At 49.2% G+C, this 13,422-nt stretch overlaps 2 protein-coding genes across 3 annotated transcripts in view; one reads left to right on the top strand and one right to left on the bottom strand.

Moving 5' to 3' along the window:
* Positions 1-2,527, top strand: part of ABHD2 (abhydrolase domain containing 2, acylglycerol lipase) — a 33,099-nt gene extending 30,572 nt beyond the window's left edge. For both annotated transcript variants that reach the window (XM_065734001.1, XM_065734002.1), the window contains 3 exons: positions 618-702; positions 1,681-2,481; positions 2,512-2,527. In XM_065734001.1, the coding sequence (XP_065590073.1) occupies positions 618-702; positions 1,681-1,877 (282 nt within the window). In that variant the 3' untranslated portion in view covers positions 1,878-2,481; positions 2,512-2,527. The remainder of the gene's footprint in view (positions 1-617; positions 703-1,680; positions 2,482-2,511) is intronic.
* Positions 2,528-8,817: 6,290 nt separating this feature from the next.
* On the bottom strand, positions 8,818-12,874 carry RLBP1 (retinaldehyde binding protein 1). Its single transcript, XM_065734321.1, has 8 exons — positions 12,798-12,874; positions 12,017-12,060; positions 11,716-11,844; positions 11,338-11,539; positions 10,828-11,006; positions 10,021-10,179; positions 9,592-9,702; positions 8,818-9,341 (listed from the first exon to the last, which is right to left on the bottom strand). The coding sequence occupies exons 2-8, from the start codon at positions 12,026-12,028 to the stop codon at positions 9,183-9,185; spliced, it is 951 nt and encodes a 316-aa protein (XP_065590393.1). The 5' UTR covers positions 12,029-12,060; positions 12,798-12,874; the 3' UTR covers positions 8,818-9,182.
* Between the last annotated feature and the right edge of the window lie 548 nt (positions 12,875-13,422).

Below are 13,422 nucleotides of genomic sequence, written 5' to 3'. Positions count from 1 at the left end.
ATGGAGATAAAGCCACAGGATCAGCTGAACCCCTCTGAGTGTAGGTGCATGAGATGGGAAACAGGTGGTAGCATGCAGCTTTAAGGAAAACAATACTCGATACTCTGGAGGAGGCACAGATGCTATCTGGAAGACAGATGCTTAGCAAGTGCTGCAGAATTGAAACTGGAATATTAATTCCTTCTTAATCTGCTGAACTGGTGGATGGAAACACTCCAAGGGAGTTTCCTGGACTTTAACCAAGGTGTCCATAACAGAGCTGGCAGTGGTTGCCTGGTGTGCAAAGCAGAGTAGAGCAGAAAGGGTGTGACTGTTTGAATTCTGAGAATGGGGAAAAATCTGTGACTCAATCTGTATTTGCTCTGTTACGCTCCTGTCTCTTTCCTGTCTTTTTTTTTCCATACAGTTGAAAAAAATTAAAGTGCTACAAGAGTACTCCACAGGTAAAAAGCCACCACTCTTCATTTTTGACTTTGTTTTTGTGATGGTTTTCCAGGTACAGGATAACTCTGAAATGAGATGTCTGAATCAAGCCAAGTAAGATGCTCTAGCAATTATTAGAAATTCCAGTACCACCTCCTTACTGTTTTTTTCTTCTGCTGTGTTTCTGAATATAGATCTATGTTCCTCTTCTGCTGGTTAATGCTGCTGATGACCCTCTTGTGCATGAGAGCCTTCTATCAATTCCAAGAGCCCTTTCAGGTATGTTGAAGCAGTCTGCACCAGGAGTGCATATTTCTGTACCTGCATCTCCCTTATCTCTTCACAATCTGTGATTACAAAGCAGCTTCACTTGCCTTCTTGCACTTGTAATCCTGTGGGAGGTGTACTAAGCCTCTTTAAAACACCAGTTGCTAGAACTAATGAGGCCAACCACGAGCAGGAAGAACTTGAGTCTTTCTTTCTGGCATCTTCTGCTGTTTCAGCTTATGTCAATTGCCAGCAATTTATATTCAGGTTACATTCCTGAGTAGGGAAAATTGCTTCCTCATGTCTTCATTACTCACTGAGATTTAGTGGAAGGGGGGTTGCTGATGAAGGGAGCACATTCATAGCTGCGTTATTTGATAATCAACTAAGATACGTACTTTGAAGAGAAGTTTTTGTCAGCTGTCTTCAGCCAAGAAAAAGGCAAATAACCTTTAGAAGCTCAGGAGAAGGAGCTGGTTGCTGGGTTTCTTTTTGCACAAATAGTGGGTGCACTGGGAGGAAAACAGGATTCATTCTTTCTTTTTGAAAGCTGTGATGAATTAATCTTCAGCTGCATCAAGATGGATCCAGGCACAGGGATTTTCTCGCTGTACTTGGAACGAGGTGGCTGATCCCAGAGCTTTAGAGTAGCTTGACGTGATTCTAATGGTCCTAGTTCCAGTGTGTGAATTAAAGATGGAAGGCTGTGACCTGTGTTGCCACAAGGGCCTACCCTGCAGCATTTCTTGGGCAGCTGGAATTGGTTCCAATGGACTGTCTTGTTCTGTTGCAAGTTTACATGCTTTTGACTTCAGATTAGCCACGACCTTTGTCAGTGCTTCTGCTTGCTTCATAATGTTGCTCCTGTTGGTTCAGATCCTGCACCAAGAATTAATTTTATTATCACAACTTAAGATGGTTCAGTTCTCAGCTCCAAGATGCTAACGTTCTGGATCTATATGCTTTTTTTTATTTTTTATTTTTTTACAGAGAAACGAGAAAATGTCATGCATGTGCTGCCCCTTCATGGAGGCCATCTGGGCTTCTTCGAGGGGTCTGTACTATTCCCAGAGCCTCTTACCTGGATGGATAAGCTTGTGGTGCAGTATGCCAATGCCATCTGCCAGTGGGAGAAGACAAAGTCTCACTGCTCAGACACAGAGCAGGCGGTGTCTGGCCAGGAGTAATCGACCCAAAGACTCTGGATCACTTCAGTTTATCTCCCCCCTTTGGGAACTCTTTGTTCCCTCACCTGCTGCTTCAGGTTTCCATTCCTTTTGATATCCTATGGCTGGGGTTTGATCACAAGGTTTCCTTCTGAAATGGAGTTAAAACAGAGGTTAATATCTGGTCAGAGAATCTTTGCTTATATAGTCGCTTGGGTTTGTAATTTACTGCTCTGCTTGAAGAATTAGATTGCTTACTGTGACTTCTTACAGGGTTTTCGAGTTGAAGACAGCTCGCTTTGATACAGCAGAAGTTTCATATGTTGAAATCACTTTACCAGCTGATCAAGAACTTGATCTGCAGCATTTAACTAGGTATAGATGACAGGGCACCTATGATTATTTTCTGTCCTGGTTACTAGAAGAGCCCTCTATCAAGCCACAGACCAGTCAGTGGTCCAGACTGTATGCCACTAAATCGTGGCTTGAAAAAACAGATGCTTGACTGCAAGTGGAGTACCAGCCTTGCACCATCTCAAGGGAGTGTGTTACTTCCTCAGAGTGCAGATACACAAGCCTGTCAGTTGAAAAATGTTTAACTTCTCCATGTTTCAGAGACCTGTGGGTTGGGCATCTTTTTGCTGAGATTATTGAGTTTGGGGTATCTTTTTCCCCAGCAAGAGAAAAGCTGCAGACTGGTAATGCCAGTTAATGTTTCAGTGTATTCACACCAAGACCAGACCAGTTACCTTGTCACGTTTGCTTCTTTTTAAATGTAGTCATATGTTTAGTAATGGATTTCTTGTTTGATACAGGGCTTTTTAAAGCTGGCTCTGGCTTCCTCATGGAGGGCAGTGATTCAGAATCTACAGGACCTTTTTTGTGAGCTCAGTATGTTTCAAGAATATTTTGTAGTGAGTACTCTGTTAGGGATTGAACTGTGGGGGAGGACGTATCTATTTAGATTTACTCACCTTGTATCAGGGTACATCATACCAAAATTCTTGCCCTTAACTTTCAAAGCATTTAATGGTTTTCAGACACATGACTTTGCCTTACAGTTGATGGGAACCTGATGAGTCTAGCCCTGTGGAACTAAAATGATTATCTTCATCTAACTACTTCCATATCTATGTAAATGCTGCAGGATTTTACTGGCTCCTCACTTGGATTTGTTTCACACACCCAGACATTCTCTTTTAGTTTTTTCATGCAAAGTGAAGTGTGATAGCTGTTTGCAGGAAGGATGCATTTTCCTTCAGGTGGCTGTTATGGTCTGTGCCAAGGCTGTTACTGAGGACTCTAGTTTATCACCTTGTAGGAAAGTTTCCCCATGACAGTCTGGAGACTGACAAATTGTGGTCAGCATCTTTTTTTTTCTGTTTGTTCTGTCGGTGTTTTTGTCTCATTGATCCATCCTTGGGACTTCTTTATCACAGTGTCAGTGAAGCTCCTTTCCCATCACACTTCCTGCATCAATTAGCACTTTATTGCTTTAGCCTTGGTTTGTGTTTCAGGCACTTTAGTGTGTAGTTTGAAACAAGCTGCAAGACTTCAGTGTGGTGGTGTGCAAGCCTTCTGGACTGCCTTGTCCCCAGACTTCATTCACTAGATTCCAGAGGTATGTTTTTTATTTTAATAAAGCAATAATTAACTATTGTAGCAAAGGTGCATTATCATATCAGGAAACTCCTTTCAGTTTGCCTTAGGCCACACACCCTGGCCTGTGACAATGAACTGTGGCTATCTCCTTGTTAGTAAATCCAGGTTTCCAGTTTTCTCCTCAAAGAAGTGGCCAAGTAAAGCTACTGCAATAGTTGGTAATGCCTGTGGCTGTTCCTTAAGAGCTATTTTAGGGAGTGAGCTAGCAGGGGTATTCTTAGCTGATGGATATCTTGTCTGTGCTGTGATCCTCATATTCATACTGCATCTGTGTATATCAGTAAAATCTGTCATACAAGAAATTCACATCTTTGCTGAAGTAACTGTTCCTGTAACTCTCACAGGATGTGACGTAAATATATTCTCACTTCAACAGAAGTGGAGTATAAATAACATTTGTACACATCGAATAGATACAGCATCAATTTAGGTGTGTAGGGTATATATATTTTTTTTTCTCTCCAGTGGGTTACAACTTCAGAAATCCTTCAGCTTTCATTATGTAGTACATCTGTGGCTTACACAGCTCACAGCTGTCTGCCCTGAGGAAGCAAAGCTGCTCTTCCCATGGCACATGGTGTCATCTTTGAAATGCTCCATGTTCTGCCTCAGTTTGGCTTTCCTGTGTGAGATGAATAACAACTCTAGAGAGCTTCCCTTGGTAATGGTAGCACTGTTGAGGTGAAGAGCCCGTCATATAACCCAATGCATAGGTAACTGTAAAAGGAAGGGCAGCATGTATGAAGCCTCCTCGGTGAGGAGTGTGAGTAGGGGCTTTCAGCACAGGTGGCTGAAGTTCTGCCTTCCTTCCCAGGACCACAGCCTTGCAGGAACAGTTCAGTTGTTGACCGGTCCAGAAAAGGAAAAGTGGAAGTAAGAGAGAATTGTTTGCTTGCTTCTGAGTTGAGGTTAGGGAGCTCAGTGCTTTTTCACCAAGTCATGCCAGCTCATCTGAAAGTAGAGCTTTGTTATGGGAAGGTTTTTCTTGAAGAGCTTTTCCTCCTTCCTTTTTGTAATGGAGAGCATTCTTGACAATCCAGGTTTTGAAGCTGTGTTTTCCTGTTTCTGATACACAAAGAAATTGCTTCCCCAAATGCACCTTCATTTCAAAGAGGCTGATGGCTGTCAATCATAAACCTTTCTAAGCACACTTTTTCAAGGAATACTCTTTCTTTCTGCCCTGCACAACCCATACTTCATGTTTCAGAAGTTTTGTGATGTCAGCAAATGGTCTTCACTTGCCCAGTGAGCCCTAAATGCAATATGAATTGTTCATCTTTGAGGTGAAGTTGTCTTTTTAATGTCATAATCAATGAGGATCATTATGGTGTAGCCTTGGAGTGCAGTTGAAGCCTCCAGCATGGTGAATCTGTCCTGAGCTCTGTTTAGTTCCAGAGTGAGTTAGAAAACGCATTAGCAGAACTCTTCATTTATTCTCATGTGGTATAGACCTCTCTTCCCATCACTGTAAGTAGCACTTGAACGAGGACTCTCTCGATCAGAAAGCAAGTTGCAGAACTATTATTTTGTTGGTGGTTAGGCTGGTCCAGCCATCATCTCTGTCAGTGTGTGGAGAGATGTGAAGCTCATGGGTGAGCAGCTGGGACCTGCTCATACTGAATACAAGGAACTTGCAGCTTCTGTTGCATCAGATCTGCCAGCATATTTAATGGTCCTTTTGTTAATCTTAATGAGAGGTGTTTTCAGATGGGCTGGCGGTGCTGTGGTTGTACTATAAAGACACGCTTGAACCTCCTGCAGGCTTTTCCTGATGGCTTTCTGCAGGTCTTGTTTATCAAGATGCAGGTTACAAGGACAGGGCATTAAGCAAAGATGTTAAGAACTGTTATCTCCAGTATTGAATTTAGCCAAGCTACTTGTATGTCATCTGTCGTGGGTCTGTCACGGATTCCTAGACCGCAGCCCCTTGACACGTGGTGCCTTGCCCTTTTTCTTCTCCCCTGACATCAGCATATCTAGAGACTTCAGTAACAGCTCTATCAGAGCTTTGGGGTTTTGCTTTCTAGTAAAGGGTTTCTCAGACACCAAGTGGTGAGCCACCTCTGGCGATGCACACTGTACAAGTGTGAGCTGATTAAAGGACCTTTGTGGGCAGCCTACAACTTGCTACAGTCTATTCTGAGGCTTAAAATAGCAGTGTATATAAGCAGTGGATCATCTTTCAGCTCTGCTCCTCAAATTTGCCTCTGGCCATAGGGATTTAAGTCATAAAGGGAGGGTTTGCTTGATATGTGGCTTTCTACCATACAGCCCCAAAGTTGTAATGGCTGTCAACTGTTCAGCAGCATAGCTGAGGACGGCTACATCTCAAAAGAGCAGAGCAGTAACTTCAGGAATTAATTGCCAAACAGTTCGGTCACCTGGATTGCTTCCAAGTTGTTTTAAAAATACAATATGTGGAGTTCATTGAAAATTCCTCACAGCCTTTTCCAAGGAGATCAGAAAAGGCTCTAGTCTTGTGCTGCCTGTGTATAAGTCATTTGTTGTGAAGAGTGTCATGTCAAGTCCTGCTCCGTGTGCTCCTCCTTCTGCCAGGTCTGTTGGTTGGGTGGGTTCCAGGCAAAAAGCAAACAGCTCTTCATGGTGTGAGGGCTTCCTGAGCTTTATCCACGCTTAGAATGGCTCAGAGCAATACAGAGCCAAGGAAGGGCTGCCGTGTAACAGTACCCTTTTTGTTGCTGGGAGTGTCTCTCAGCTCAGACATAAGTGCTGTCAATGAATCCAAGCAGTTGCTAGCTTTCCATACTGTAGTGAAAGGATTTCTGGGGTTATCCTGAATTATTGCATTTTGAACATCTTATTTTATGGACAAAAACATTGCAATGCAGGGCAGCATTTATCGGGTTGGATCTGTTGGTGTCAAACAACCTTTCCTGTGTCTGTCTGATAACACTGTCAAAAACCTCTGGCCCTGCATACCCTGTGGATAAAGCCAATGGCTCAGCTCACCCCGTGGCCTTGCCTGACCCAGGTGACTTTAATGCCAGTAAGGAGCAGTCCCACTAGGTGGCTCTACACAATGCCTTTCTGCTGCTGTCTGAATGAGCGTGCATCATCTGTCTCCAGACAGAAGAGCTTTGATTTGGAGCAGAATTTCCTTCTACCATCTCCATTGCAGCTTAGCTGGGATGCTGACGGCAAGCCCTTAAAAAAGAAAACCAGAACCAACACGACTTGCATTTGATCAAACCCAGCCTTACTGCTTAGCACGAGTCAGCAGCTTTCCAAAGGAGCATGTTTTCTGACAGCTCGTCCCTACTTCCCAAGGACAGGTGGCTGGAAATTCCTGAGAATCCCTTCACCTCCTTTCAGGAGGAGCCCCTTCTCTGAAATGCCAAACTGGAGGGGTGTGTGGAGGCCTCAGAAGGGCAGGCCTGTGCTCTTCTTGTGCTGCCGTGCTGGGACAGACTGAGTGACTTCTGATGTTCTCAGTGAGCAGTGTGGTTTACTGTGAAAATGTTCTCAATTTGGCAAAATTACACTCTGGAACAATCCCTAAATGCTGCCCTGAAAAAGCTTGTGTACCGAGGTACCCTCCCTGCCTGTTCTGAGTCAGATTCTCTGAAGCTGACAGCTGCAGGGGAGATGATTTGCAACTAGCAATGCAATTTTTCTATATCTGCTGATGTTTACCTTTAAAATTATATATATATATAAATATATATAAAACAGTGTCTTTGTTTATTTCTTTTTGTTCTTCTGTGTGATGTAAAATGGAGGTTGTTGCAAAACAAAATGTAATTTTGTTATCTTTGATTCAGTGGGATTTCTTTATTTAAAAATAAAGGACTTATTGAAGCCAGTGCTACGTGGAGTGGCTGTGTACAGTGCTTTTGGCGGTGGGAACCTCTTGGCCATCAATCTGGACAGATAAAGCAGCCATTTCTTCCTCTGTTAAAGGATTTCCTCTGGGAGAGGATCGTCTGATGTGGGAATATATTGAGCCAAGAAGATAATGTTGCTCTTCTCCTCCCTACCTCCAGGAGGGAATCGCTGCCCTCGGAGAAAGCCCAAGCGTGCAGCAGGTCGGTGGGAGTAGTGCCCAGGGCCTCTGTTTCAGCACATGGGAGGTGTGCCAGCCCTCGCTACCCCTGCCTTCTTCCATCTGGAGCCTTCCTCTGCTTTCTGTGCTCTAGGAGGCTGCAGTGTGAAGAGCAGTGCTACCATGGCATTGACTTTGGTTGTTTTCTTATGAGGGAGGTGTGGTTGCTTTGCCTCCCAAGCGAGCTGCTGTGTTTGCACTGGCTGCATGGTTGTCACACCTCGTTTCCCTGGGACTGCTGGCTGTGTGGAGAGCCCAGCACAGCCAGGCAGAGCCCAGAAGTGCCTTTCAATCCTTTTTCAGGCTCTTGCAGCACCAGTCTGGGAGCTGCTGAATGCGTGTGCCATGCTGCTCCAGTGACTGAGCAGGGCTGCTGAGGCTGGAGAAAAATGGATTTAACCCCAGGCCCCGCTCAGACAGGCCCCATCCTCCCGGCAGCTTCAGAGCAGACATCCTGTTTGGTTTGAGTCTGAGCCAGTGCCCTGATGAATGCAGCTCTTGTCAGCACCCTGCACCTCGGCTGCCTGCGGATGGGCTCTGGTCCTTGCTCTGCTAATGAAAGGCACTCGTGTGCAACTGCAGAGCTGGGGGAGGGAAAAAGGCGTGCTGTGCTGAAATGGGGATGGGGAAGGAAACCACCAAGTCCCAGGCAGGCAGCAGCCCCTTGCTCTTCTTCAAGCCCCACTGCTTTCGTGGCAGATGGCCAAGTGAGAAGTCCAGCATCTGACCAGCTCTTACATGAGTCAGTTTTTGCTCCACCAGCTCAGATCTTCTGGTTCATAACCCAGAACGCTGCATTCCTTGGCAAGGAGATACTTACACCTCCTCTTCATACCCTTATCTGCCTCCTGCTGACTTCAAGCTAGTGCTGCTGCTGCTCCTTGTTGACTGCAGGCAGCTCCTGTGCCCTTCCCTGCCCTTCTTGGTTACTTTCCATAGAGCTTTTCTGACCTGAACTACTCAGATCTGAGTTCCCTGCCAGGTGCACTGCTAGGAGAGGCAGCTTAGTTAAGGCTTTTAGAGGATTTAGGAGGGTACATTCTGAGTGTTTTCCACTGTCCTGCAGTTAGCATTCATCTCCTGTCCTCAGTGGCTGCTTTTCTTCCCCCCTGGCTGTGGGGCAGAGCAAGAGTTGGGCACTCAGCTCTGCCTGTGCCACTGCTTGATTTGGTGGCACTATATCAGAACCACCGACCCAGGTCTGAGACACACAGGAGCTCTGCTGTTAAATGCTTCTTTATTTCTCCGCATATATGTTTCAGGCAGCCCTAGCAGGGAGCTCCAGCCGTGGCAGCCTCTGGCTGTGTTACCCACACTGTGCTCCCTAGCGACCAGCTGCAGGCACACGGAGCTGGCTGTGGAGACAATGCTCTCCAGCAGCATCACCCCACAGAAGTAAAAGTGAGGCTGGAGCAGAGCAAGGCATGTGCTGCCTGCGTGCCAGCCACTGCCAGCTCTAGGGACAGGAACAGATGCAGGGCAACACACTCAGAGCACCTCATCGGGAGCAGTCACTCATCCATTGCTACAGTAAGAAGGTGGTTGGGGTTAGGGGACCACCTCTGATCTTATTTTACAGGGAAAGGGGAGCAGTCCCCAGCTCAGAGTGCCGTGTCTTCAGCCTCGATGCGGGGCCCGAAGAGCTGCTCTGCAGTTGCTTTGCCATCGTACTTGGGCAGGTTGCCACCGAAGTCTGCTGGCAGTATGTCAGCGTCAATCTCCTGGTAGAAGGACTCCAGCTCCTCACCATGCACAAACACCTGGCACGAGAGGAACCCTCAGCTGAGATGGGCTGTGACAAGTGGCCGAGGGACCCTAGCATTGATCTGATGGGCTGCCTGCCTTTCTTATCGCCCAGCAGCAGGCTTCTCTTCCTAGGGGATGTGCCCAGCTCATCCACCTGCTGCTCTCAGCCCGAGCTTGTCCCCATGTCTCTAAAAGCTGGGAGATTTCCCCCCAGCCCCACTGCTTTACCCAGCCTCTGCCACTCCGCCCCTTCCCCATGCTCACCCTCTCGAGCAGTTTGCTCTTCAGGAACGGTTTGACCACGTTGTAGGTAGTGGTGAAATACCAGGGCTGGTGGATGAAGTGGACCGCCTTGAACCGCGCTGGGAAGGAGTCCTAGGATGCCAAGCCCAGACATGGCTGGTTACAGACTGTGCTGGCCACAAGGAGACAGGAGAGGAGGCAGGGCAGCAAAAGAAACCCTGGCACTGCTTCCGCTCCCCTTCCCCAGCTTTCCATTCTCCTTTCCATCATCCCCTCCTTATTCTGATGAACAGGATCACAGAGGATCAGCTGTCCAAGTCCTGGGAGCACCAGGAAAGCTGCAGAGCCTCCCAGATGGCTCATTGCTTCCATTTCACAAGATCACATAGAAAACGAGCTCTCCATGATGTTTTCTTGTGGTGGCAATCTGAAACCCCTTCTCCACCTCACCTGTAGCATGTCCACCATCTTCTTGAGCTCAGAAGGTTTGATCCCTGATGCCTGCTGCATGGTGAAGCCCTTGAAGTTCTCAATGATGCAGAACCCGTTGATCTGTGTCTCTTCATTTTCCAGCAGTTTCTCCAAGATGACGCAGTAGGCACGAAGGATCTGGTTGCGAAGAGAGGCAGCAAGGTCTGCTATTAGTGCGACTGCAAGGTCTCACCTCCCTTAGACCTCAGGAGGTTCCTGTGGAGCATTAGCCTGGGTCTGCTCAACTCCAGCTGGTTGTCCCAACCAGCCCCAGAGCTTCAGAGCAGAGGGGGCACTGCAGAGGATGCTCAACAACCCTCTCAAGATGTCTCACATCTGGGTCAGAGCTCTGATATAGTCCCAGCAAATTCAGTGCCGAGCAGACATCAGAGCTGGAAGAACTTAAGAACTTATGCTTGAAGGTCTCTTTGCCCAGGAGCCCTTTCCATGCTGTGTGCCAGTTTCCTCCTCTGCCCTGCAGGTCTTTCATTTCTAAAGTACCCTGATCTCATGGTGTGGTGCCTCCCTTCACTCTGTGTCAACTAGGATGGGAGATGCACACCCCAACTCTGCCCTGTATCCTGCACATCAGAAGGGAAGAAGGGGAACTCTTTGAGATGGACCGTAGTCCCCTGGAAGGATAAATTCAAGGTTTTACATAAATCTGGATAGATGGAGCTTACATGTGTCCATACAAACGTGTGTCTGTAAGGGATGCTCTGCTCAGCAGGACAACCCCAGGAACAGAACAGTTCTGTAAGCTCAGGGAGCAATGGCTGGGCTGACCTCATCAAAGGTGATCTCCTCGTAGTCCCAGTTCTCGATATTGAAGAGCATCACTACCCGGCCATACTTGTCCCTGCTGGCCAGGATGCCAGGGTAGCCCGCCTCGATGGTGCTGCGCACGGCCTCGGGGGTCAGGTTGTCAAAGAGTTCAGGGTACTGCTGACGGAAGTTCACATAGCCTGGGGAGAGACAGGAGCTGGGCAGGATGGCAGCTGCTTGCCCATCAGGGAGCCAGGAGAGTGCTGGGGGAGCTCCCCACCCCTGCTCCCCCCACTTCGCACTGCGTGGGCACGAAATATGGAAACGTCCTGGGAAAATGTGGGTGAACAAAACAGCTCATCTGGGAGCCAGCACTGATAATTGCAACTCATTATCTTCCTGGCAGAAGCAAACAGCAGAGTGGGACTCAGCCAATGGCCTTCTTGCTCCATGTCTCTGCCAGCTGAGCCCAGGGACTGGAGGCGCTGGGAGGTACTGGGAAGAGTCAAGGGGCTGCCAGAGGACCCCCACCTTTCAGCAGGTCGTAGGCCCTGTGCACGTCAAACTTGCGGGCACGGATGAAGCGGAGGAAGAAGGAATCATCCTTCCCCTGCACCTTCTCGGCCACGGCCTTGCAGACGTCCTCGCTGCCAGCCCGCTCCTGCACCAGCTCCCGCAGCGCTCTGACTGCCACCTCCCTCTGCTCCTCCGTCTCATTCAGCTCATCTTTTGCCTGGGGGGGAGCACGGATGGGGTCCTCAGCATCAACACAATGCCCTGGGGACCCTGGGCACCCCACAGGGCCACCGGACCCAGCAGCCCAGGGTGCATTTTGGCACCAAAAAGCAGTGTTGTTAGAGCACATCCCCCCACCCATCCTGCCCCACTCGCAGCGGGGCCATGCCTCACCTTCTGCAGGGTGTGAGGGGGGATCTGCTGGCACCTCCCAAAAACAGGGCCGTGGTCCTTGGTGGTGAGGCGCTCCAGTTTGGTGCGCAGCGCCTGCTCCTCTTCTGAGACAATGCGGAAAGTGCCCGTCTAGGGTGAGGAAAGGATGGGGGCATCAGGCATCCTCCACTTATAGCCCCCCATCTCCCTGCCCACCTGCCCCACAAGGCTGGGGACAGTCCCAGTGCCTTGCAGGTCGTTCCAGGGAAGGACGGAGCTGCACCTGAGTAGTGCGGTGGGATAGGGATGGGGCAGTACTCACAACAGCAGACATGTCTTCTTTTAGCCTTGTTCAGCTGCAGGATGCTGGAAGAGAGGAGGAGGAATTACTTGTGGGTATCTGAAGACTTTGCAACCTTGGTGCCCCATCCCTTTTGCTCTGAGCCCGCAGAGGATGCGCTGGAAGCCTGATGGATGGTGAGAGTGCTTGAGAAACACCAGGGGTGTCTGCACTGCCAATAAGTGGGTATTGATCACTCGATGCCTGAAAAATGCTGAGCATTTTTCCTTTTGATGGGAAGCTGTGGGCAGAGGCAGCCCTGGGTTTCTGTGGTTTCACAGCCTCGTAAGCTCACCTCTGCCTTTATCCAGAGCAGCACAGGACAAGATCCCAAAGAGAGGAGTGATGCACCCCAGGTTACCTGGTGCTGGTTGGGCTGTCTTTGGGTGCCAATGGACCTCGTGCCAGCACGGGGAGCCCTGGCGCTGCCAGGTTGTAATGAACAAATGGGGTCTCAAATGCTCCCCTTGGCCCTTGGGCTCTTCTTTTGCTTGAGAGTGATGCAATAAACCTTCAGGCAGCGCCTTCGTCCTCTTCCCTTTAGTGCAGGCAAATGAGGAGGAAGGCCACCCTCCTCACCACCAACCCAGCACCCACCCTGCTGCCCAGCCTGTGTCAGAGATGTCTCTGCCGTGTATCCCAAGACCTCCCAGGATTCCCCAACAAGCACCCCCAAAATCAAACCCATCCCTGGAGGTCAGGGGAAGGCCAGGTTACAGCGTCCAGTGCCAATGTTTGAGGTGTGCATTGTCCCCATACTCACCAGGGACAGGGAAAGCCAAACCGTCCGTGGAGGGTGAGGGCCTGGGGGCTGCTGGAGCAGGGCCGGGCAGCAGGACCAGAGTGGAGCAGCACGAAATCCCAGCGAAAGCTTTGTAGAGTCACCAGGCTGGGATTAGGCCGTCACAAGGCATCAACTCACTGCAGCTTTATAATTAAGTCCGCGTAAACCAGGCAGGAAACCCCACTAAAGCCTTCCAAAAGAAGATGGGGAGAGGGAAGGAGGGAGCTGGAGGGCTGGAAGGGCGGGATGCTGGGCCCGATTAACGGCCGTACAAAAGCTTCCCATTGTGTAACTCGCTCATTAGTGCGGGGCCAGGGGTGGGCAGCGTGCCACCCCCTGCCTCGGCCCCAGGAGCCCGGTGAGGGTGCAGGGATGGTGGTGGGGAGGTGGATCACAGGTGGAGCTTCCAGTGCTCCCGGTGCTTGAGAGCAGTCAGCCCTTGGGATGTGGGCACAGCGTGGGGATGGCAGCCAAACAGGGCTTTTGGGGGTGATTTTGCGGTGTCGGTGCCACGCTTGGTGCTCCCCCAGCCCTGCAGTGGGAAGCGAGAACAGGGGCCCATTGAGGCCAGGCCTTGGCCACGCTCCTGCTGCTCTGGGGATTT

This window comes from Cyrtonyx montezumae, unplaced genomic scaffold, assembly GCF_038088225.1.
Source record: "Cyrtonyx montezumae isolate F1298 unplaced genomic scaffold, pur_monq_1.0 scaffold_17, whole genome shotgun sequence".
In the NCBI taxonomy this organism is placed as follows: domain Eukaryota; kingdom Metazoa; phylum Chordata; class Aves; order Galliformes; family Odontophoridae; genus Cyrtonyx; species Cyrtonyx montezumae.
The sequence above is the reverse complement of the archived record's forward strand: the minus strand, read 5'-3'. Positions and strand labels throughout refer to the sequence as shown.